At 34.6% G+C, this 23,136-nt stretch overlaps 1 protein-coding gene across 1 annotated transcript in view; it reads right to left on the bottom strand.

The window, feature by feature from the left end:
- Nucleotides 1-7,583: 7,583 nt before the first annotated feature.
- The window catches only part of LOC114324510 (sodium channel protein Nach), a 63,086-nt gene continuing 47,533 nt past the window's right edge, over nucleotides 7,584-23,136 (bottom strand). The window contains exon 10 of the mRNA XM_028272369.2: nucleotides 7,584-8,843. Coding sequence (XP_028128170.2) covers nucleotides 8,650-8,843 — 194 coding nt within the window. The 3' untranslated portion in view covers nucleotides 7,584-8,649. The remainder of the gene's footprint in view (nucleotides 8,844-23,136) is intronic.

Below are 23,136 nucleotides of genomic sequence, written 5' to 3'. Positions count from 1 at the left end.
AGTATTTGCTATAATGCATTTCTCTTCTTGGCAGAACTGTATTAGTCTTTGCCCTCTTTCGTTCCTTCCTCCAAGTCCATACTTTCCGGTTATATCTTGTGTGATTTCGGCACCAACTTTTGAGTTGAAGTCTCCCATAATAATTGTAGCTTCATGTTTTTTTTGTGCTCCGGAGAATTTGTTTAATTTCGCTGTAGAATTGCTAAATTTCTTCATCTGGTTTGTCAGCTGTTGGTGCATAGACTTGTATTATATTAATATTCAGCAGTTTATTTTGCAGCTGAATCATCATGATACGATCATTGAAGGGGACGAAATTTCGGATACAGTTACGAATTTCTTCTTTGACAATGATTGCGACTCCGTTACGTCTGGGTCCTTCTGCCTTTCCCGAGTGGTATACAATGTATCCATTACTCTCAAATATGTTTGACCCTAGCCATTTCGTCTCCCATATACCTAGGATAGGAATGTCTAGTCTGGCTATTTCTAGCTGAATATTTTGTAATTTTGCACCTTCAAACATAGTTGTTACGTTCCACGTAGCTATCTTGTGGATTTCCACGACACGGGGTTTTCGTGGTTGACGACCTGAGAGGCCCCGTGGTCTCGTTGTGATCTTCCTCCCCTGCCGGATCTTGGATTCCGAAGTCCATGATCATTAAATGTATGTATAGTTTCCTTATCTGTCATGGGAAGCTGTACTAGAGATATCCACAAGGATCTTTAATGTAGTGGTTTATCCTGGCCTTCTACATCCTGATGCCGTTGACCATTTCCTGGTTCCTCCGCCTTTGAGACCGATTTCTCGGTCTCAGGACAACAGACAGCTCCGCCGGAAGCCGTTGGTCAGTAAGTGGGGGATTGCTTATACCGGCAATCATTCGGTGAGAAGTATTGATAGAGTGATAGAAGTAAAAAATAGTGACCCGTCTGCCCTCGGAAACCTAATAGCCATTCGGGGTCGGAAAAAGTAAGAATTGGCCAAGTGAGGCCGATAGGAAAGATTAAAGAAATTTTACTCAAGACAAGTTGAAAGAGAGTAAAATGTGAAGGCCCTCATGACTCGCCAGATGCGACTCATGAGAGTATGAGTATTTTTCACCTTTTGTTCCCGCTCATACATCGGGGTGTTGACTACAGACTGTATGGCTTGTCCAGCGTACCATAGCATGATGCAACGAAATGCATGCACTCCCATATAATTTTGGAGCCCACACATTCCCGACATCATGGCCTGACGGTGTATCAGGAGCGAATCACAAGATCTTTTTCCTCTCTTTGACACACATATTATTCCTATTTGATTTTAGATTTATTTTTATCAATTTACGCTCTTGTTAATCAAAATACAGAGTTGGCGCAATGGTATCAAATTATTGAAATTTCAGGAAGCATCTATTTATGTAAATTTTATTGAATTTGAGTGACATTATATTTTCCATAAGATGTGTGTGGTGTCCTTTCCATCACTACTGAATATTTCATCACCCAACTCTTTTACATTCTTAAAATTATCTATATACCAGGTCAGTGGCGTGCGGTGACTTTTTCGAAATGAAAAGCGATTCAATAAAGATACAAAATATTTTCTTAAGGGTCGAGCCACTTCCCACCTGATAACACTCTGATGCGCTATAGGGGCTCTCTATCAGCAAAGTGCTTATGTGAGACGTCCTGGGTACAAGGACTCACACACTAAATCCTACTCCGATCAATGCGTGAGGCGCTCTATTCCCGCTATTTCTAGTGACTAGTGACCTATCATTGATCTGTATTGCTTGCTCAGGCCTTGAGTTCTCACTCTGGGCTTGGTTTCCTAAAGAAGAGTTCTATTTAAAAAAATTTATATTCCGAGGCATTTTCCACAACACACAACTTTCAACAATATGACACTTATTTATACTCGAGGTCTATTCTCCTATCAACTGATAATTTTGAATGCAGTCTTTTTCAATGGACAATAGGGCTAACTTGGAAAGTCTGTCTTCGCTTGTTGAATTTCTTGTAAAACTTCTAATGCATTTTAATACCGAAAAACTTCGATCAATTTATGCACTGGTGGCTGGAATAGTTAGTATCTACTAATTCACACAACTTGACCACTTCACACATCGACTTGTTTAAACCAGTAGTTATATACCCAGATTTCTGGGTATTTCTTTATCACTAATGTTAGTTGTTTCATAAACGACACTTAACTGAGAATACAAAGCTGGGATATCAAAAAAATTTTCATTATTTAATCGTAGTGAAATAAATTCCTTTGTGGGAAATTTTGATGAATTATAATTAGAGATATTAAGATTATATATAATTCTACAAATTTTAATTCGTTAAAATTTTTAAAGCAAGAATTCATTTGTAGAATATTATCAGAAGGTTGTCTGTTGTCGACATTATCAATCTTCATTATTTTTATTTCATGTTCAAACCCCATATTTTCAGTTTTATCCCAAATATTTTTAAACTGCTCTCGTTTTTTAATTGTCGTATTAATAAAGTCATCAATTTGTCTTATAAAAAATGCAATGTAATTTGACTTCATCTGTAAAATGTCAAATAAAAGATCAGTAAAAGGAAAAATCTCTGCAAAAAATTTAAGTCGAAATATTCTTTAAGCGAATGTATGTACCTAAGCACCCCTTAGCAGCAGTAACAGTCAGAGCATCCCACTTTTCGGAAGGCGCTCGAACGATCGCTTCCAGGCTTCCAGGATACCAAAATTCGCGCGTCTAGTGGGTGCGGTCATTGAAATCTGACCAATTTTTAAACGGGACAACTGCATGACAAGCAGCGATTTTGAGATGCGCTTCTGTCAGGAGTGGACCGACTAGTTGAATTGTTGTTGCATATTGAGTTCGTTCGTATGCGATTAATTTTTAATATTTTTCAATGCCTATTGCATTGCCTAGGTAATATGTAGATTACTTGGATTAGGGAAACATTTTTGATAATTAAATATTAATTAATAATATATTTTCTTACCTCGAAGTATAGGGAAGCGGTGCTTCCCCCGTTTCCATGGACCGCCCTCCTCTGTACCAGGTATAACCCTGTATTCTGGGTTAAGCATATCCTCTGACTTATCCCTGAATCACTATTCGTTTGGCATCCATGATATCATTTATGATGTTACAATGTCCTGATCGAACCGTTAGGCAGATTATTTCGCAGTATATCATACCCCGTTCTCTCCTCCCGAAGAGAAGGGTTTATAACTATGTGTATTAAACGAGGGGGGTCCAGTAGTATCTCCAATCGTTGGTGTACTCTTTATAGCTTCATTGAAGATAGCAATTTGTTACCTTTTTGCACACGCTACTGATGCATATGTAATTATTGGCTTTACCACCATGTTATAAATCCAATATGACATGTCTGGTTTTAAGTCCCACATTTTTCCATGAGTGCGTCTGGCACCCTTCTCTCTGCTGATTCCAAGTAAGCATTGAGTCTAATATTACTCCGAGATATTTTATTTCACTCACCAGATTTAGACATGTAAAATTTAGATTTAGAGGCCTCAATTCCTTTAAATTGCTACTTCTGGTTAATTTCGTAATTTTGTATTTCTGAGTGCTTACGTATATTAAGCACTATGTATGACGTCAATGTTCTAACTACAGAGCCTGTTGCATTCTACCTCTGACTGTGACATTAAATTTACATTGGGCTAAGATGACCAGGTTATCCGCATAGTCTAGGATATCAAGTCTTTTGTAGTCGAGTCTAGCTATCAGCTTATCCATCACCAGATTCTAAGAGAAGAGATAAGCCTCCTCCCGGCGGGCAGCATCTGGCTACTTATGATGAACCTGTATTCACCAGTAATATTGGATATATTTTACAGTTCCTCAATATGCAGTCTAGTCAATTGCGGTTTCTTTTATCTATTCCTTTTGGGAATTACCCTTGTGATTGCTTTGTAGAAGGTGTTGTCGAATGCTCGCTCTATATCAAGAAATACAATTTTACAGCTAATCGGTTGCAAGAGAACACAAATCATTCAAAATATTAATTAACGAAAAAATACTCAAATAAGCCTCAAAATATGTATCTGGGAATAGAAATATAACGCCACGGAAACATTGTGGTAGTAGAAGAAGCTCTACTTTTCTTGCGTGAGTATTTTCCGTTGTTCAAGTAGTACTTCGAACTTTTTACCTGTAGTTCTATAAGCATTACAAGTTATTTTTATCGAGGGTAGGTTTCCAGAATTATCCATCAACTCTCCTATTGTTACTACATATGTTTCATACTTCCATATGTTTCATACTTCCCGATCTGTTCACCATTTTCTGTTATTTTTTTTAGAATTATCATTTTACGATAGACCTAACTAGAAAATTAACATATCGGAAAAAAAACGGGAAAAACAGGTTTTTTTCCGTTTTTTTCCAGACCATTGAAAAAATTGGAAAAAATGGGAAAATTTGAAAATATTTTTTAATTGAGACTTAAGTGTACTTAAACTAAGATACTTTAATTGTAAGTGTCAAAACCGAAACTTCAAAGGTAGAAAGCACATTATTTAACCAAATTGCTGCGTGGTATATTTTTATCTAAGTCTGAATCTGAATCTTCAGACCAAGCATCTGATTCAGACTCGATCTCCTCTTCACCATTCTGAACAGACAACACAAACAACATGATTTTTGTCAGTTTTTTTTTAAGTGGATCTGGTCTAGTATCGTAAATAAATATCTGTTTTTTGTTTATAACCAAAATTTTTTTTATTTAGCTAATGCCTCGACAACTAATGGCTATTGGCATGGTAGGTACGGTAATTTTGAACAGTTAGGTACCTAGTGTCATGTGTAGTGTGTGTGTTGAGTAAGTGTAAAGTCGACGTCATTGTCTTTGCAAAGAGACGCTAATTGTATCCGAACGTCTGCGGTCCCTCCGGTGAGTACCGATCCCACAAGGACAAAAACTATATTAATTTATTAATTTATAATAAATGAAAAATTCCTGACCCTGGTGAGATTCGAACCCACAACCTTTCGGATTTTTTCGATCCAAAGGCAGGCGCTCTTACCACTGAGCCACGGACGGGGTATAACCAAATTTAAATGAATAGCAACAACTTATAAATTTTATCCTGTGATAACATTTTTTTTCTTGTATATATGAGGCCGTGTAAAGACCAGTTTCTTTCTGAAGAGGCGGAATATGGAGGTCCATTTAAAATTCGGGAGGAAATTGGCATAAGTGGCTGCGATGTACATAAACCTTGCTACCATATAACGGGATTAGTACTACATATTTGCACTATCCCATAAAGAATTTCGACTAAAAAATCCAGTTTTTGTTCTAAATTGGGCTAGATTTGCCACCACCTTCCCTACATCTAGGTTTAGGCCCAGTCTTTTCACCTCCGAATAAACAGTTATCGGGAGTTTATCCGGCAGATTACATATAAATCTGTCAAATAAACTTCCCGATAACTAGTTATTCGGAGATGAAAAGACCGGGCCTTAGTGAACAAGCCATTTCAGAAATGAAGTCTATGGCTTCCATTAGTTGGTCTTCATTCAATTATTCTTCTTTAAAGCGAGCATCAAGAGGCTGCAAAGTGAATCAGCTTAGAACAAAATTCGTAGCGTTTTTCAACATATATATTTTAGCAAGCTTTCAATAAGAGAACTAGTCTGGTTAACTTGTTGGGTAAATTTTTTAATATTGTGTCTTTTATATACCTACTTAAAGACAAAAGGCACTTCTGATAATATTATAGATCTATCGAATTCTACTAAATTTATCGATTTTGATACGGGATGCAGAATTTGTTTAGTATATAGTAAAAAATGTCAATTTTTCCGTATTTTTCCATTTTTTCCTGTTTTTTTTTTCGGAAAAATCATGTTTTTTTCCTGCACCCAATTTTTCCGGAAATTTTAAATCTCTAGACCTAACTAAAGAATTATAACCGCTAATAACGCAAATTAGCGCACTAATAACCGGCAAAATAGCTCAAAACATGGAAACATAATACATTGCGAAACAAAAAGAGATGAAACTAGAAGAGGTGGAAATTATCGTTATAAAGTGTTAATTAACATTACATTACATAGGTTCCCACCTTAAGACGTCTGTGACAAGAGTATTTTATAAAATTCTACTGGCACAGTGACAGTTGTCATACTCCTCTGATACTTCTAAAGGTGGGAAACTATGTAGTGAAATGTTATTTTAGACGTTTATAACGATAACTTCCACCTCCACTAGTTTCATCTCTTTTTGTTTCGCAATGTATTATGTTTTCCATCTTTTGAGCTATTTTGCTGGTTATTAGCGCGCTTATCACTGTATACGCGTTTTTGTTCCTAAGTGTAGATGTTTGTTTCTCCACATTGTATAGTTAAGGCATCTTACTGTTTTACTAATTTGCTTTTACCATTGTCATTTACGTATTCCCTGATTTCTTCCTCGATATTGTTTCCAAAATTCATTCAGAGATATTTAAATTTCATTACTTTTTCTACCATTTTGTCTTTAGTTTGTACATATCTCATTTGTTTTTTGATATTCATAGACTTTTTTTTTCAAGCGAAATATTTATATTGAACTCCTTAGTCTTCATAATGAAATGGTCATTTTCTTCGCTATCAGGACTGCGTCATCTGCATAACATATGTATTATTTCTATTTCGCAATTTTCCATTTCATATCCTATTTTTATTTTTGCTAATGCCAAAGTAAATTTAGTCATAATCATGGACGTATAAATTTATACGTCCACGGCCATAATAATTAAGAAGAGCATTATGAAGAGCAAATCCTAAGCGCTCTATAGTATTTTGGGTACTGCATATTTTGGCAGTTATTAAAAAATATATTGACTTTTATTTTGTTTTATTTAGCAAGAGTAAACAGTAGCGCGTCATCAATATTTTTATTTTTCGAACGTTCTGCGAACTTTCAACAGTGAGGCAACAGTGCGTCGGTAATTCGACACTGACAGTGATATCATACTATCAAAAACAATAATTTTTATACTCATAGGCGCGCTAAATGTTGCCGAGTCAGTCACGTTCGATTTCTTGTTATAGAAAATCGATTTTTAGTAGATCCAATGTGACACAAAATCTAGGCATGGGATAAAAGATTCATTTGAAGAAAGTGTATTTTTTGTTCTTCTTAATGGCGGTACAGGCTCCTTTTTCAAATTTTATTTAGTTATAGAGTAATTTCCACATATTAACATATTTCTTAAATTGGGCTCTGTACCGCCATTCTTTATTATATGTATTATGGATATGTGTGCCAAATATCTCGACAAAATATTCAAAATTACAGCCGCAATCTTGGACCGCGTTTTCCGCGCGCTACTGTTGCTTCTTAATTCCTCGACAACTAAGGGCTATTGGCATGGTACGGTTGATTTGGCAATCAAATAGTATAATGTGTAGTGTGTGTGTTGAGTCAATGTCTTGTTACTTTGAAAAGTCGACTTCATTGTCTTTACAAAGATAGGCTAATTGTTACCGAATGTCTGCGGTCCCTCCGGTGAGTACCGATCCCACAATGATAGAAACTATTTTCATATGAACTTTTTTAATTATTAACCAGTAAACATTTATATTAGTCTTAGGGCCAGTTGTTCGAACGCTAATTAAAAATGGAATCAACTGATCATTATCAAATATTTAATTACTTTCACCAACTGTCAATGTCAACTTTGTTTGGGTTGCTGAAAACATAATTGATTACAATTATCAGATTTATTAATCAATTATGTTAATAATTGTTATGTTAATTCTTCATCCAGCCTCAAAAGTCCACTGCTGAACATAGGGCTTCTCCCCCCGTTTCCAACCCCATCTATCCTGCGCCGCTCTCATCTAGTTTTTATTCAGCTTTCTTAAGTCGTCAGTCCATCTTGTAGGCGGTCGACCGACGCTTCTCTTGTCTTCTCTTGGCCTCCATTCTAATAACCTCTTTGTCCATCGCCCATCTGTCATTCTGGCTATGTGTCCTGTCCATCTCAACTTCAACCTGGCTATCCTTTCGATGACGTCAGTCACCTTTGTTCTTCTCCTGATTTCTTCGTTTCTGATTTTGTCTCGCAGAGTTATTCCTAACATTGACCGCTCCATTCTTCTCTGCGTGACTCTTAGTTTGGTAGCCAAGGCTTTAGTTAAGGTAAGTGTTTCTGATCCGTACGTCAAGACTGGGAGGACGCACTGATCAAATACCTTTCTCTTTAGGCATGAGGGCAACTCACTTTTAAAAGTTTTTCTCAGTTTTCCAAATGCTGCCCACCCGAGGCCGATTCTTCTCTTCAGTTCGTGAGTCTGGTTATCCCTGCCAATCGTAATTTCATGTCCCAGGTATTTATATCTATCTACGAGTTCTATTTCTTTCCCACCAATACTGATGTTCTGGTTATGTTAATTAATAATTAATAATTAATCAATCAATCAATTATGTTAATTATCATAATGATAATTAACATAACTAATTACAATCAACTGACTGATGTACGAATGAGGGGTTTTGTTAATTGATGGTTGTTAAGGGGACTTAATTATAATCAACTTCTTGATTAGCGTTCGAACAACCGGCCCTAATACTTTAAATAACGTATTTTATTGTTAATTTTATTATGTTAACAATTACTGATATTTTGTACAGTTGTGGATATTAAGTAATTGAAGGTAGTGCTTCCTTATGTTTGCGTCTAAATTTATCATCTTTTACGGTCCATTTAGGATTCTGGGTTTTCTTTCTGCTTCTAATATAGTCACTAATGGGAGTGATAAGGAAAAAATGAAATATTTCTACGAAACTCAAAAGACTTGCTCCTAGAAATAATGCTGTAGCTCCACCCATCGACACTAAAACAAATAAAAGATTGTATCGTAAATACTCTTTGATTAGTAGCGAAACACTAAAACAAATAATATACGAGTCATCAAAAAGGGAGATGTAAAGTGGCGTTTAGACGCCGCGATAAATCGCAGCAATTTATTTTGACGGTAAATTGCTGCGATTTATTGATTCTTTTAAAGCTGTTTAGACGCTGCGCTAAACTGAAATTATAAACTGAAACAACTCGATCGTTACAATAAATTGATGCAATCCGATACCAACACCAATCCAATTCCGATAAATTGATGCGATGTACCGTTTACACACAACAAAAAATTGATGCAAATCCAATTGATATCGATAAATTGCTGCGATTTATCGCTGTATCTAAACGCTGCCTAATGTAGAAATGTAAATACATATATAATATTAGTATGTATTATGTACCTAGTTAGTAAGTAGAGTAAATACTTATATCTATTAAAACTCATTGCTCATTGTTCGGTGCGCAAAACATAGTTGAAACCATTGCCGCACATTTGAATCGCTTATTGTATAAAGGGAATAAGTCCACTTCCGTACGAAATTAAAGTGAGATATACATTTTGTTAAACCAACATCGACGGATCGATGAGTCTATAAAGGAAATTTGTATCTCTTACCATACGCAAAATATCGCACGATAAAATTTTTGTTAAGCGTATAAAGGGAACTAGTCCGGGACTGATTACCTTTATACAATAATTCTTGTGGCGCCACCATCGTTTGTGTCATTTTGTTTACAGAGTCGTTTATTTTATTACTTCTGTTAGCTTACGTTAGTTAGTCTTACAATGTATTTTAGGTCTTGTTTGTAATAATTAGAGTTCGGATTTAAAAGCATAAATAAACGCAAAAAAGCGCTTAAAAAGCATAACAATTTTACGAAAAAAAGCATTTTATTATACAAAAAAAGCATGAAAATAAGCATATAAATTTTGACAAACCATTTTTTTTTAAGAAAATATATATAATTATCTCTAGGCTTAGCTTAAGAACTAGTAAGACCTATTATAAATTTAATAATATAATAGAATAAACAAAAAAAAATAGATAACTGAAACAAATATGCTTTAACCTAATTTTTATCGACACGCTTTAGATGAAGGAAATATGTCATTTTTATCTTATCTTTTATATCATTTTTGTTTTAACCATGAAATAACTAATTACTCATTTAAATGTTCCATCGTAAAGTTTCGGCACCTATCACTCAAAACATTTTTGTTTATCTAAAAGCTTCTTTCAACGTCCACATTGGTTATCGGTGCATACTTATACTTTGCCACTACTGCCGGATCCATATTTATATCTTCAACGTGCTCTCAATTTAAAACTGAAAATATTTTCATCTTTTAAAATCCTTCGTTTTTTGTTAATACATATTTGAATTTTGTTAATACTATCTGACCAATTTTTCCAGGTATACCTTCCATCTTTTTTTCAAAACTGTTTATTTGTTTATTTTTTGGACCGACTCAACTAATGATATTTGTTGTTTCTCCAACTATTTTATTGTTTCACTCACATAACAAAAGTTGTTATTTTATCGATTTGCTAGCAGTCTCTTCAAGTTCCAATACGAAGTTTTTAAAATTTTCGAAATATTCGGCGTAGTATAAAGCTGCATCTAACCATCTACCCCACCGAGTTAACACTGGTTCCGGTGGTAATGGAATGTTAGAGAATCTGTCTCTAAAAAGTTGCACCCTTAAAGGAGCTTTATTGAATATTTTTTCCATTTTTTATCAACTCATTAACAAGTGGAAATTGCAGCCGTATAGTCTAACGCGATTCAGGCCGTGTACACGCGTGTGCTAGACACGTACAGTGAATTAGATTTGGATAAAACACTTTAAGATTTGATGCCGTTTTGATCATATGGTGCAGCGTCGAAAAGCATTATTACTATTTTGTTGGTATGCACAGCCTCGGGAAGATAAAAATTTGTTAGCGTCATTTACGGATCTTGGAACTGTATTGGTATTTATTGCTTCTAATTCTTTTGAGCACACTAAATAACCCTTCGTCAAGATTTCTTCGTGAAGTACGCCTATGAAGTAATTAGCGACGTATCTTCCACAAATATATTTAGCCTCGTCCACAGCAAATCAGATGTAATTGTTTCCCACTAGTGTTTTTACTTTTTTTCTGGTTTTATTTTAAATGCAATTAACATATTTTTTCGCAGAGTATTTTCATCCGGCACATGTCTTCGATAGTAGGTACTTTTCCAAAAATGATTTAAAACTTTCATTTTGCAATTTATTTTAAGGGAGATCAGAGTCCAAAATTGCACTACATAGATCAAAATTAAATTTCTGCTGTTCGCAAATGCAAAAAATGATAATAGTATATAAAAAAGCACCAAATAAGCAGAGAAATTAAAAAAAGGCATAATAATTTAAAAAAATCAAAAAAAGCATAAAAAGGGCTGTCAAAATGACTTATTTTTGCATATTTCGTTCATATTTAAAAAGAAAATAGTCCTGCTTGTATTATTTACCATAAGCATTATGCTTATAAATCCGGACTCTAATAATAATAAACCTTTTTTTTTATAAATAAATTAATAATTTAACTTAGAGAAGCAGCATTATTTCGTCTTTTATTCATTGATTGTATAAAGGAAACAAGTCCCAGCCTTTAAAAATGACTTTTTGGCCTTAATAGTTTTTAAAGCCAAGTTTACTGTATCACATGTCACTCTACTAGCCCCTTCTACAATTCAGCTGTAGAACAAAATTTGATAGGTCGTCAAGTTTCTAAGCTAAATAGTTTTTTTCGTTTTTCTCAAAACTATGTATTGTGGACTTATACCCTTTATACAATAAGCGCTTCATTTGGTCTGCCGCAACCGTAGACAAAACGAGTTACAATAAGGTAGATGGAATAAATAGTAGTGATTAATTATCACTGGGGAACAATTTGAAACTTAATTTCTGTTGAGTTAGATTTTTTAGCTGTTTTCTATAGAATTAGGTATGCTGGTTTCAAAACTGTTTTTAGTTTTCTTCTATCACGTCACGTTCGTTTTCTATGTGGGTGGGAGGAATGACGTGCTGATAACTGCAACTGGTCTAGACATGCTTGTTCCTGTTCAGTTACGTCTGTTATACTCAGTTAATATTGTGGTAAAACGTTGTGTGTCGGTTAGCAGTATTTGGTAGTTCGTTACTGAAGTGTATAGAACTACTTAGTGTGTTTGAACTGAATCGTTTCCTTATGGCTACCTCTGCTCCTACACGTCGTAAGTGCGAAAACAGGCTACATTAGTTTTGTTATATATTGGGACCATGCAAGTTCGGCAAAGCGACCCCTATTTCTACGCTCTGTACTTTTATTCGCACTTTTAATTATATTGGCCAATTATATTAGTCCTGGTTACTGGATAATTGTCAAGGCCATAGTCCAAAAAAATAATAAGAAGAAAAAATAAGATGCAGGTTATGTTATGCAAACGTAAACAATTGTATGTAGTAAATAAAATTAGTTATTAAAATGCAGTACCTACTGCAAGCAAAATGCAATTAATTAAATTTACCTTTATATAATAATTGCATATCATATCAATATTGTGGAGCAATATATAATTTTTCTGCTTCAATGACAGAAGGTATGAAATATACGTCAATTTGACAATTTGAATTGACAATATGAATTATTTAAGATAGTTGCAATATTTCTCCGCGACTCGCGCACGGTCGTTTCTCGTTTCCCTTCCAAGTACTTGCACACCGCGAATAGTCCCTGGCCATACTATTATGACCACTTATGAATTTTTATAAAAATCAACTATTGCACTAGGTTTGTTTTGTTTAAAATATGATTTTTAAATTTAATTTTGTTATGTAATGTTAATGTTATACATTAACTATATTAAATTTAATAATAAACACCAATAAAACATTTGAAAATATTACATGTTTATATACGTTTTAATAATTTGTCGAACTTCTGACCTTAATCAGATGGAAAATATTTGGGAGCTTTTAAAACGAGAAATTTCCGATGAAAATGTCACTAACGAAATTGTTTTGATTAAAGGACTAATATATCATTGAAACCACAATGACAACTTGAAGCAAAAAAAAATTAACTGCATTCAAAGTATGAAAATACGGATACAAGCGGTAATCAAAGTTAAAGGTGGTTCAACAAAATATTGAAAAAATAAAAATATGTGATATTTTTAAATGTTTTATTGGTATTTATTATTAAATATAATAAATTTATTAACAAACAGCACTACCGCTACAACAACTTTGATTACCGCTAGTACCCGTCTTGGCATATTTTGAATCCAGTTAAAATTTTTTTGCTTAAATTTGTCATTGTTGTTTCAACGATATATTAGTTCTTTAATCAAAACAATTTCGTTAGTGACCTTTTCATCGGAAATTTCTCGTTTTAAAAGCTCCCAAATATTTTCCATCTAATTAAGGTCAGAAGTTCAACAAATTATTAAAAAGTATATAAACATGTAATATTTTCAAATGTTTTATTGGTGTTTATTATTAAATATAATATAGTTACTGTATAACGTTAACATTACATAACAAAATTAAATTTAAAAATCATATTTTAAACAAAACAAACCTAGTGGAATCGTTGATTTTTGTAAAAATTCATAGGTGGTCATAATAATATAGCCAGGGACTGTATGTGGCAGTTTTACCTTTCCCAGTCAAAGGACAAACATCAGTACGTTTATCAGACAAGCATATTTTGCCTATTTTAAAGTGAAACTTGGTGATAAAGATAAAGCATGGGCACCTCATAAAGTAAGATATGGCCACTCAATGGGCACCTCAGTTTAAAAAGTTGACGTGATAGACAAAATCTGAGATTATTCTTAGATTCAGACGACAAAAATTAGCGAAAAACAAGTGTCAGATCTTACTCAACAAAAAATATGTTTCCCAGTGATTGGTACTGTGATGGTACCACTGTATAAACATAAAGGCGTTCAGGACAGTAAGAAGTACAGAGGGATAAAGTTAATGTCGCACAGAATGAAAATTTGGGAGAGAACTGTATAGCAAAGAGGAGAGACATCGGTAGGAGAAATTAATCAGAAGGATTTATGCCAGGAAGGAGGATAACCAGAAATGTGAATCAGTCATACAAAAACATCAAAGAATGTATACACGCCGCTGCTTTAGAAGTACTAGGGTGATATGAAAAAACCGTACATCGAAAACCGTATTGGTGGGATCAAGATATTTCGTAGGATATAACAAAGAAAAGAGAATTGTATCAAAAATATCTGAACACAAAAAACATGGAAGACAGAATACATTATAAAAGAATGCAAGCGAGGGTCAGAAGAACAATATGTCAAAAGAAAAACGAATCCTGGACAAAAAAGTGTACCATGCTAAATACATACATAGGTGGAAGCCAAAGTTCAGAACGTTGGAAACTATTAAAAAATTTAAGAAACGACAGAAAAAAAGACATTATTCAGTCCATATCACCACAAACTTGGGAAGGATACTTTGAAGATTTACTAACAGAGACAAGAGAGCCCTTCAAACAGATACAATCCAACGGTATACAAGGCGTCAGGTTGATAGGATCACCAATCAGAGTAAATGAGAGAGAAGTCGAAACCATATGCAAACAGTTGAAGAACAGCAAATCACCTGGCCCAGGAAATATAGCTCCGGAACTCATCAAATATGGACCTAAAGTTCTAATTAAGCGGCTAAGACAACTTTTCCAGCAATGCTTGAATAACCATGAAATACCTGAAGAATGGAAAGAGTCACATCTGAGCACGCGCACTATCCACAAAAAGGGAGATAAATCAAAACCTGAAAACTATAGAGGAATTGCAGTCACTAGTATCAGCAGAATGTATGAAAAACTTATTAAAAATCGAATAGAAGAAGAATACCAAAATATGGAAGCCGAAGAACAGGCTGGTTTTCGCGCAGGTCGATCTACAATAGATCATGTTTTCTCCATTACTCAGATAATTTAAAAGAAAGTTGCTCGTGGCCAAGAAGCCCATCTGATGTTTATATACCTTAGAAAATCGTATGGTAGTGTCCCGATGGTTAAGTTATGGGAGGCACTGGAGAAAACAAATGTAAATATAGAATTGGTTGAAGCCGTAAAAACGTTGTACTACCAACAAACACCAAAAATTAAAACGGGAAATCTCATAACACCTGGATTCACAGTAACTAAAGGACTAAGGCAAGGATGCTGTATCTCACCAACACTATTCAAAATATACCTCGAAGCAGCACTCAACAAATGGAAGAAAAAATGTACGAATATGGGCATACCACTAACGGACTCAACTTTGTACACGCTGTGCTTTGCGGATGACCAGGTGATCATAGCACAGGACTCTGAAGATCTTAGTTACATTATGCGAAAACTATTAGAAGAGTTTACAGAGTGGGGCCTAGAAGTGAATATGGAAAAAACTGAATACATGAGTATCGGAGGGGACCAACATAGTCTCCGAGTAGAGGAAAATCAAGAAATAAAATTATGTGAAGACTACAAATACCTGGGAGTAAAGATCACTCAAGACGGAAAATTAGATGCAGCTATTAAGGAACGAAATATACAGGGAATGAAAGGCATATCCTTACTGAACAGCGTACTGTGGGATAAAAATATTTCTAAGGAAAATAAAAGAAAAATATATAACACTATAATAAAAAGCATCACAACATATGGATGCGAAGTTTGGACTCTAAAAGACAGAACAGAGAAAATGCTTAGAGCAACAGAAATTGACTTCTGGCGCCGTTCGGCGGGAATATCTAGACGCGACAAAATAACAAACGAGAGAGTCCGAGAAATCATGGGAGTTACACATACTATTGTTGACGACATCAGGACGAAACAACTCAGCTGGTACGGACACGTAAGGAGAATGCCGGCGAATAGAATACCAAGACAAACCCTCGAATTGCAACCAAGAGGAAGGCGCACACCAGGAAGGCCTAGAAGAAGTTGGAGAGAAGGAGTTGATAGAGAAATCAGGGACAGAGAACTCGAGGATGATCTATGGAATGACAGAACGAGATGGAGATTGGAAATCGGAAGACGTCGAAGAACGTTGTAAACCGATATTATATATAGGAGGACAACGGATGCTTGTTTGCTTTGAAACTGTTCATAGAAGATACAGCTAGAAAAGAAGAGATCTACATTTGGTATTTCTAGATCTTGAGAAGACATATATGATACAATTCCTAGACAAGAGCTATGAAGATGTACAAGAGAAAAATGGGTTCCTGAAAAGTACGTAAGGCTCATGAAAGATATGTATGAGAGTCAAACCCCGAAGTTCAGGCACTCCTAGGTTTGACTAGTCAATCCTCAGGTCTGAGTAACATTCTTAGTCAAACCCCGAAATAAATTTCATTTTCGGTCTTTTATTACTCAAATCCCGATCAGGTATTAAAATATCATCATTTTTTAGATTGGGTTTAATAAAAGGTCATTTTTAAAATTTTAATGCTTATTGTTCTTATATTGTCGCAATTAAAATAAAAAAATTAGTCTTTATTCTCACATGAAACACTATAACACTTAGAATTGCACAATATACGTTAGAGTTAGACCTTTATATTTACATAATTTTGAAGAGTATTTTTTATTGCAGTAGCATTTTATAAAGGCTGGTCCCTCTTTAGAATCATTTGCACTGATTTTTTTAGAGACAGCTGAACGTCGGACTCAGGCCCTGCCTTACGGCTCCACGGGCGAGAAATTGACGCTAGCAGTAGCAGTAAAATGAAGAGTGATAAATGAAACCAACAGCGATAATACTGGGCGGCTCCACGATGCTGTAAACTATCGCTCAAGATCGGTAAAAGATGCGTCGTCAAGGTCATGTCGCAGATGGATAAGTCCAGACCTATTTTTACAGTAATTAACAGGGGGCGGAGGTAAATTGAGTCCCATAAATATATCTAAATTAAGAAGGGTCAAAATATTTAGATGGTCGATTTGAATCCGGGGCATCGTAATCCTTCTAATTACCTTTTAATAGCTTTTAATTTGTAAGTATTGTAGGTATTGGTTATGCATTTATGATAATCAAATATAAAATGTAATACATACAGTGCGCTCGAATAAGTGTTACCTCCTTATTAACTTATTTATTTTTAGCACTAAAGCAAAGCACTGGGACAGGTCGATTTTTAAAATAATCATAGTACATTATAGCATCAATGTTTCGAACTTTACGCGATGCCTCTTCAGGTGACAGGCATAACTTTGATTTTTTTAAATGGGAAAGTACATCATGTGACACCTCATTTAAAAGCTTTTGAAATACTGATTACAAAAATTGATAATACTTTAATCCTATTTGAGATCGTAGGCGCAAAATTTTGACCAAAACATTTTTAAACGCATTCATTATTTTCAAATCCTGAGAAAACCAATAAGTATTTTTGAAAAATTTAAACACAGAATGAAAGATTACATTAATACGGAGGGCTGAAAGTCCTTAGAATAAACAAGAAGTTTCATTTGAATGATATATTTGAAATTAAAAATCGGACTATATTTTCTCTTTTTTTTTACCCCTGTGACTTATTAAAATAAACATTATAGATGTTCTTAGGGGCTTTTGACCCTCGATAATACTGTAATATTTAAATCTGCGTTTAAATTTTTCAAAAATATTTATTAGTCTTCTCAGGATTGGAAAAAAAATGAATGCATTTAAAAAGAATTAGATCAAAATTTTGCATCTACGCTTTCAAAAAGGATTAAAGTATTATACATTTTTGTAATCAGTATTTCAAAAGCTTTTAAATGAGGTGTCACATGATGTACTTTCCCATTTAAAAAAATCAAATTTATGCCTGTCACCTGAAGAGGTATCGCGTAAAATTCGAAACATTGATGATATAATATACTCTGATTATTTTAAAATTCGACCTGTCTGAGCGTTTTGCCTACATGCTAAAAATAAATAAGTTAATAAGGAAGGGTGTCACTATAGCGCTCGATCTATCTGTATACAATACAGTTCTTTCATTATTTCAAAAAATTCTTCTTTTTTATCAGTTATCAATATAATCGAGATTAATGTAGTATACCTTGTTTAACCCCCCTTACCAAAAAACCCCCGCTTACCAAATTTCGTGTTATTATCCCATGCCTGTTAGGAAATATTCAAGAATAAAATAAAACAAAAATAATGAATAACCATTTTCAATTTCATTGCAAAACGAAAATACAGCCGAACCATATTCTAGTCCAATCAGAGAGTGCTGCAAGCACCTCTACCCGTTTCGAAACTTATTAGTCTCTCATCAGGAGGCACATATGCTGCTCTGTCTGATCCAACCAAAACAAACCCCAGCGTGCAGTCTCGCAACGAACGAAATGGCATAGATGCCCTAGCGGCAACTGCTAGCAAAAAGACTAAGTTTTCACTCTAATGGCATATAAAACAACATAATGCTATTCTACACCCCACCAGAATGAAAATAATGGGAACCTTCTCTGGTTACACCTCCGAGGCTTCTACAATTTGCAAGCCGCATGACTTGGAGGTGTAACCAGAGAAGGTTCCCATTGTTTTTATTCTGGTGGGGTGTAGAATATGTTGTTTTATATGCCATTAGAGTGAAAACTTAGTCTCCTTAATAAAATAAAAGCTTAACGTTGACATCCTGTATTTCAGTTATTATCAACTATCGATACTAAGGTAAGTTTACTAATCGACCTACATATTTTAATGTAAGGAATCTAAGGTTCTTCCCAGGCTCAGGCCCGTTCCCAGGCCCATTCTTTACCAAACACCCTGTATATTATCTACCTTTAAGTAGATTTGGCAAATATGCAAATTGGATATTTTCTATACAAAACAACGCAAAGATGTATCATTTTGCATATTTTACAAAAGTGTGCCCATATAACTTTGATGTATAATGAAATTTCAGTTGTAACTATAGATACTCATTAAATAAATCAACAAATAGCTCAAAATTCCCAATATTTAATTTTGTTTTAAAATCTCTAGATATGATAGTTTTGTCCTTGAATATAAGGGTAGAGAACCTACCAGTTTATACCTAAATTTTATATAGGGATTGTCACTTCTAAAAATTCCTTTTGTTGTAAGATTAACACGTGCCGTTGCAATTGTTAAAAAAATAGTGCATCCATCGCAGGCCCTTTATCGCCGACCCTGCATGGAACCACTACAAACCAAGATTCGGCCAGATGCAGCGCTATGCATGTCGTTCTCGTGGAGCCAAGATTTTACAGCTGTGCTGCTGCCGTATTTTTCCGGCTACTGCTAGCGTCAATTTCTCGCCCGTGGAAAAACACATAATTTGCAATATTTTCATGAGATTTTAATACATTATTATGTATTAACATGTTTTAATATCCAAAAACTCAATATCCATATCCATAGTGACACACTTACATGTTTAAGTATTTGTCGCCCTGGGCAAGATCGGCGACCGCCGCCCCCCTCCTTAGTAGACCCATGACTCACCACGTTACTTCAGCGATCTTTAAGATTTTATTTTTATTGATGTGTGATTTTTGCTAAATTATTTAATATGCCATTTTCTACTTTAATTGAACAATACACGCTTAAAAACACATAATTTGCAATATTTTCATGAGATTTTAATACATTATTATGTATTAACATGTTTTAATATCCAAAAACTCAATATCCATATCCATAGTGACACACTTACATGTTTAAGTAAGTAGAACTCTTCTTATCTTTGGCACGGGAAAAGTCTTTTAATATCTCCAAGATCCAAGGACTCAGCTATTTCATGTTCAATAGAGATTGTCGCTAGAGCACTCAAACGTTCCTGTGACATAAATGATCTTATGTAATTTTTTATTAGTGAGAGATAGAAAAAGCTTTACTCTCCAGAGGCCACTGTCACTGCTAGGGTTAATAAAATCCTCAAAGCAACACTAACGTTGGGTGCGAAATCAAAATCATACTCTCTAATCATTTTCAGGGTCTCTAGACTCTTGGGCAAGTAACTCTTGGGCTTCACAATCGTGTAAAGTTGGAAAGTACTTTGAGTTGATCTTTTAGATCAGCATAATTTAGATCTTTTGACTCATCAAAAGTTAAAGCATCACACAGCTTAAAACATTTATCTGATAAATCATGCGTCTCTTTTGCGTCTGTCAAATAGCCCTGGAATTTTAATATCAATACTCTGCAGGAATTTGCGGACTACGTTGATGTGAAGTAAAATGTCGTGCCATATTACCACAGAGCAAAGAAAAGTAAAATCACGGATTTTATTTTAAACCATTTTAACGTTGTTTTTATTGACAGTGATTTCTACAACAGCATCGTAGATTTCTTCAATTTGGTATCTGATCGAAGTAATTGCATCAATTCTCATCTAGTTCCCATCTAGTTGCGGACAAAGGTTTCAATGTTATGCTATAAATATGATTTATCAGTATAGTCCAACGATGAACAGATGCTGAGAAAAAGTTTTAAATTTTTGTCACTACACAAGTAAAAGGAAGAAACTGCAAACTGTTCGGCTTTAGCAGCTTTGTTTATGACTAAGTTGGGTGAATGGCTAGAACATGGGACAAAAAGTTCTTCACTTTCATGTTTGCCCCATTATCATACCCTTGTTCTCTAATATCTTACAAAGGTTTTCTCCGTTCATTCAGTTCTTGCAAAATAACTTCTGTAAGTCCCAAGCCAGTGGTTTACAGTAAAGGCACAAATCCAAGAAAATGTTCTGCAATTTTAACACTTTGTGAACAGGAACCTAAATGACAAAACGTACAACAATAGTCATTTGTTCTCCACCCCAGAAATATCAGGTGTACAGTCTAAAATTATGCTATAATACTTTGCTGATTTCAAAAAGTTTAAAATTTTATTTTTGATTTGGTCATGAAGGAGTTGATTAATTTCTTTTTGAATCCTTTTTCCCAAGTAGTGATGTTGCTTGTTATTAACATTCGTTGTTCGTTGTTCTCCTAATGTGCTCTTGTAAAGCAGAATCAAATTTTCCCAAGAGCTCAACAAGCTTTTAAAAATTACCATTGTTGTGATGTAAAAGTTTATCAGAATCGCCCCTCAATGGAAGACACTATTGTGCTAAGAACTGTATTATTGATATAAGTCGTTCTATTACATTTTTCTAATGACGAGTTTCTGAATTTGGAACTTTTTGTGTTTCTTCGTCTATGGTTTTGCCCGATTCTAGTCTAATTGTTAGTTCTACACTGTCGCTGTGACTGTAAATGAGCTGGAGACTTAGCGTGGCTGGACAAAGTTTCAGCCATATGTTTCCAATTATTATACATATCCTATTTCAGTAAATTTATTTTTTTAAGTGAATTTCAGTGAATTTAATTTAGTTCTGATCCCACTATTGCACTATTATTATGCGATGAAGAAAGTGGTGTTGTCGATTTCCCGTCGAATGAACCTTGTAATTTTTATTGTTTCACTTATTTAATTCTCGTTTTTACAGTTGCATTTTTGCCGCTCTTGTTCATAATATTGATTTTTTATCAAATTAAAAACATAATTTATTATTTCTTCAATTTCAAAAATTGGCTGTCCTATAAAATTTGCCGCGCCTAAATTTACCGCCTGGGCGGCCGTCTAGTTCGCCCACCCCTGGGGCCGAACCTGCGTCGGACACATCTTCCTAATTAAAAAAATTCTTTTTGCATTCCTGTATTTGATTCCTCGTAAAAAGTGTGTTTATTTTTCCGTGTTTCATCCCTACTCTGTATAAACTGTCAACGGTTTTATGCTACTTGTATGATACCCAAAATATTTCGAGCATCTCCTTTAGCTCTATCAAAGCTAAGAATAGGTATGGTTACAGTTTTTACGTCCCTAATTGGCCGAAAAATTTTATCCAGTTAATTGTTTCATAACATTTGCCTGAACACGAAGTCTGATGTAGGCGCACTCAGTATGTACAACGTGATTACAAATTCTGCACGTATGTACGCCAAAGCTCTCTTTTTGCTGAACACAACAAACCACATCGAAGAAGTAATCTCCATTATTGAACAATTTTCTTCCTCTCTTAGTAAGGACTGTCCAGGGGACTTTTCAGTATGGTAATATTTAGTTTTTTCTCCTATTGTAGTATCTGATATCACAGTTGACATGACATTCCTATTTCATATCTTTGACAACCTAAAATAAAATTTTAAAAGGAAGACAAAATTTTTTAAGTTTCTAGGCAAAGCAAGAGCAATAATGGTACGTACGCAGTATAGTGCGCTGTATAGTAAAACAATTTATTTAGTCCGCAAGTTGAAAAGAAACATTATTCAAATGAATAGTTAAATAATTCTAAAATTCCAGCAATTAATGAGAAAGTTGCCACTTAATAGTATCATCTGTATCATATTGCTTCCCACCAGATGAATTGGCAGAGATTTCCAATTCTTCCTCTATCGGAAGAAACATTGTTAATGAATCTGGCAGTGTACAGTACAGCAGATCGACGCGCGACGTTTGACCGAGTCTGTCAGTCACTTCTAGGATCGCCTAGTCAAAGCCCGAAACAGATTATTTTTCCTTTGACGTTTGACTGAAAAGTTAGGCACTCCTAGGTTTGACTAAAATCACTTCAGTCAAAGGCCGTCAATGGAATTTATTTCGGGGTTTGACTAAGAACGTTAGTCAGACCTGAGGATTGCCTAGTCAAACCTAGGAGTTTTGGAACTTCGGAGTGTGACTATAACATATGTACTGTTATATTCCTATTTGACATGAGAAATAAAAGACTTTATTTATATTTAAAATTCAAATTAAAATAAAAATTTTCATATTTCTCAACCACGAGCCTATAAATTTTGAACACCCTGTATAAGACAAATTTTGTAAAAATAGTTATAGCTAGTTTTTAAGAAAGTGTTTTCGCAGAATTGTGTACTAGCCCCATGAACAATGCATTTTAAGTAATCAATTAGGGTGCTGGTTTAAGAAAGTGTTCTTTGAACTGTTTATCAAAACCACGGACAATATAATAGGTCATTAAGTTTTTCAAGATATGCGGGTAGGTAATTCATTAGCCGCACGGTGCATAATAGATAGTTAAAATATACCTTAAAATATTTTTTTTCTTGGAAATCCATAAAGACATGTTTAGAAAACGGAAAGAGTTTTTTTGGTAAATACGACATGATTGAAAGTGTTTTGATTGGTTGGAAAATTAATTCTGGAGAGGAACGATTTGGAAGAATGAGAATGAATGAGGAAAGTGGGTCAGTCTGTTTTGTTGGATCGAAAGGAAGAGTCCA

This window comes from Diabrotica virgifera, chromosome 2 (assembly GCF_917563875.1).
Source record: "Diabrotica virgifera virgifera chromosome 2, PGI_DIABVI_V3a".
Taxonomy (NCBI): Eukaryota; Metazoa; Arthropoda; class Insecta; order Coleoptera; family Chrysomelidae; genus Diabrotica; species Diabrotica virgifera.
Note: the sequence above shows the minus strand (reverse complement) of the source record. Positions and strands in the feature narration are given on the sequence as shown.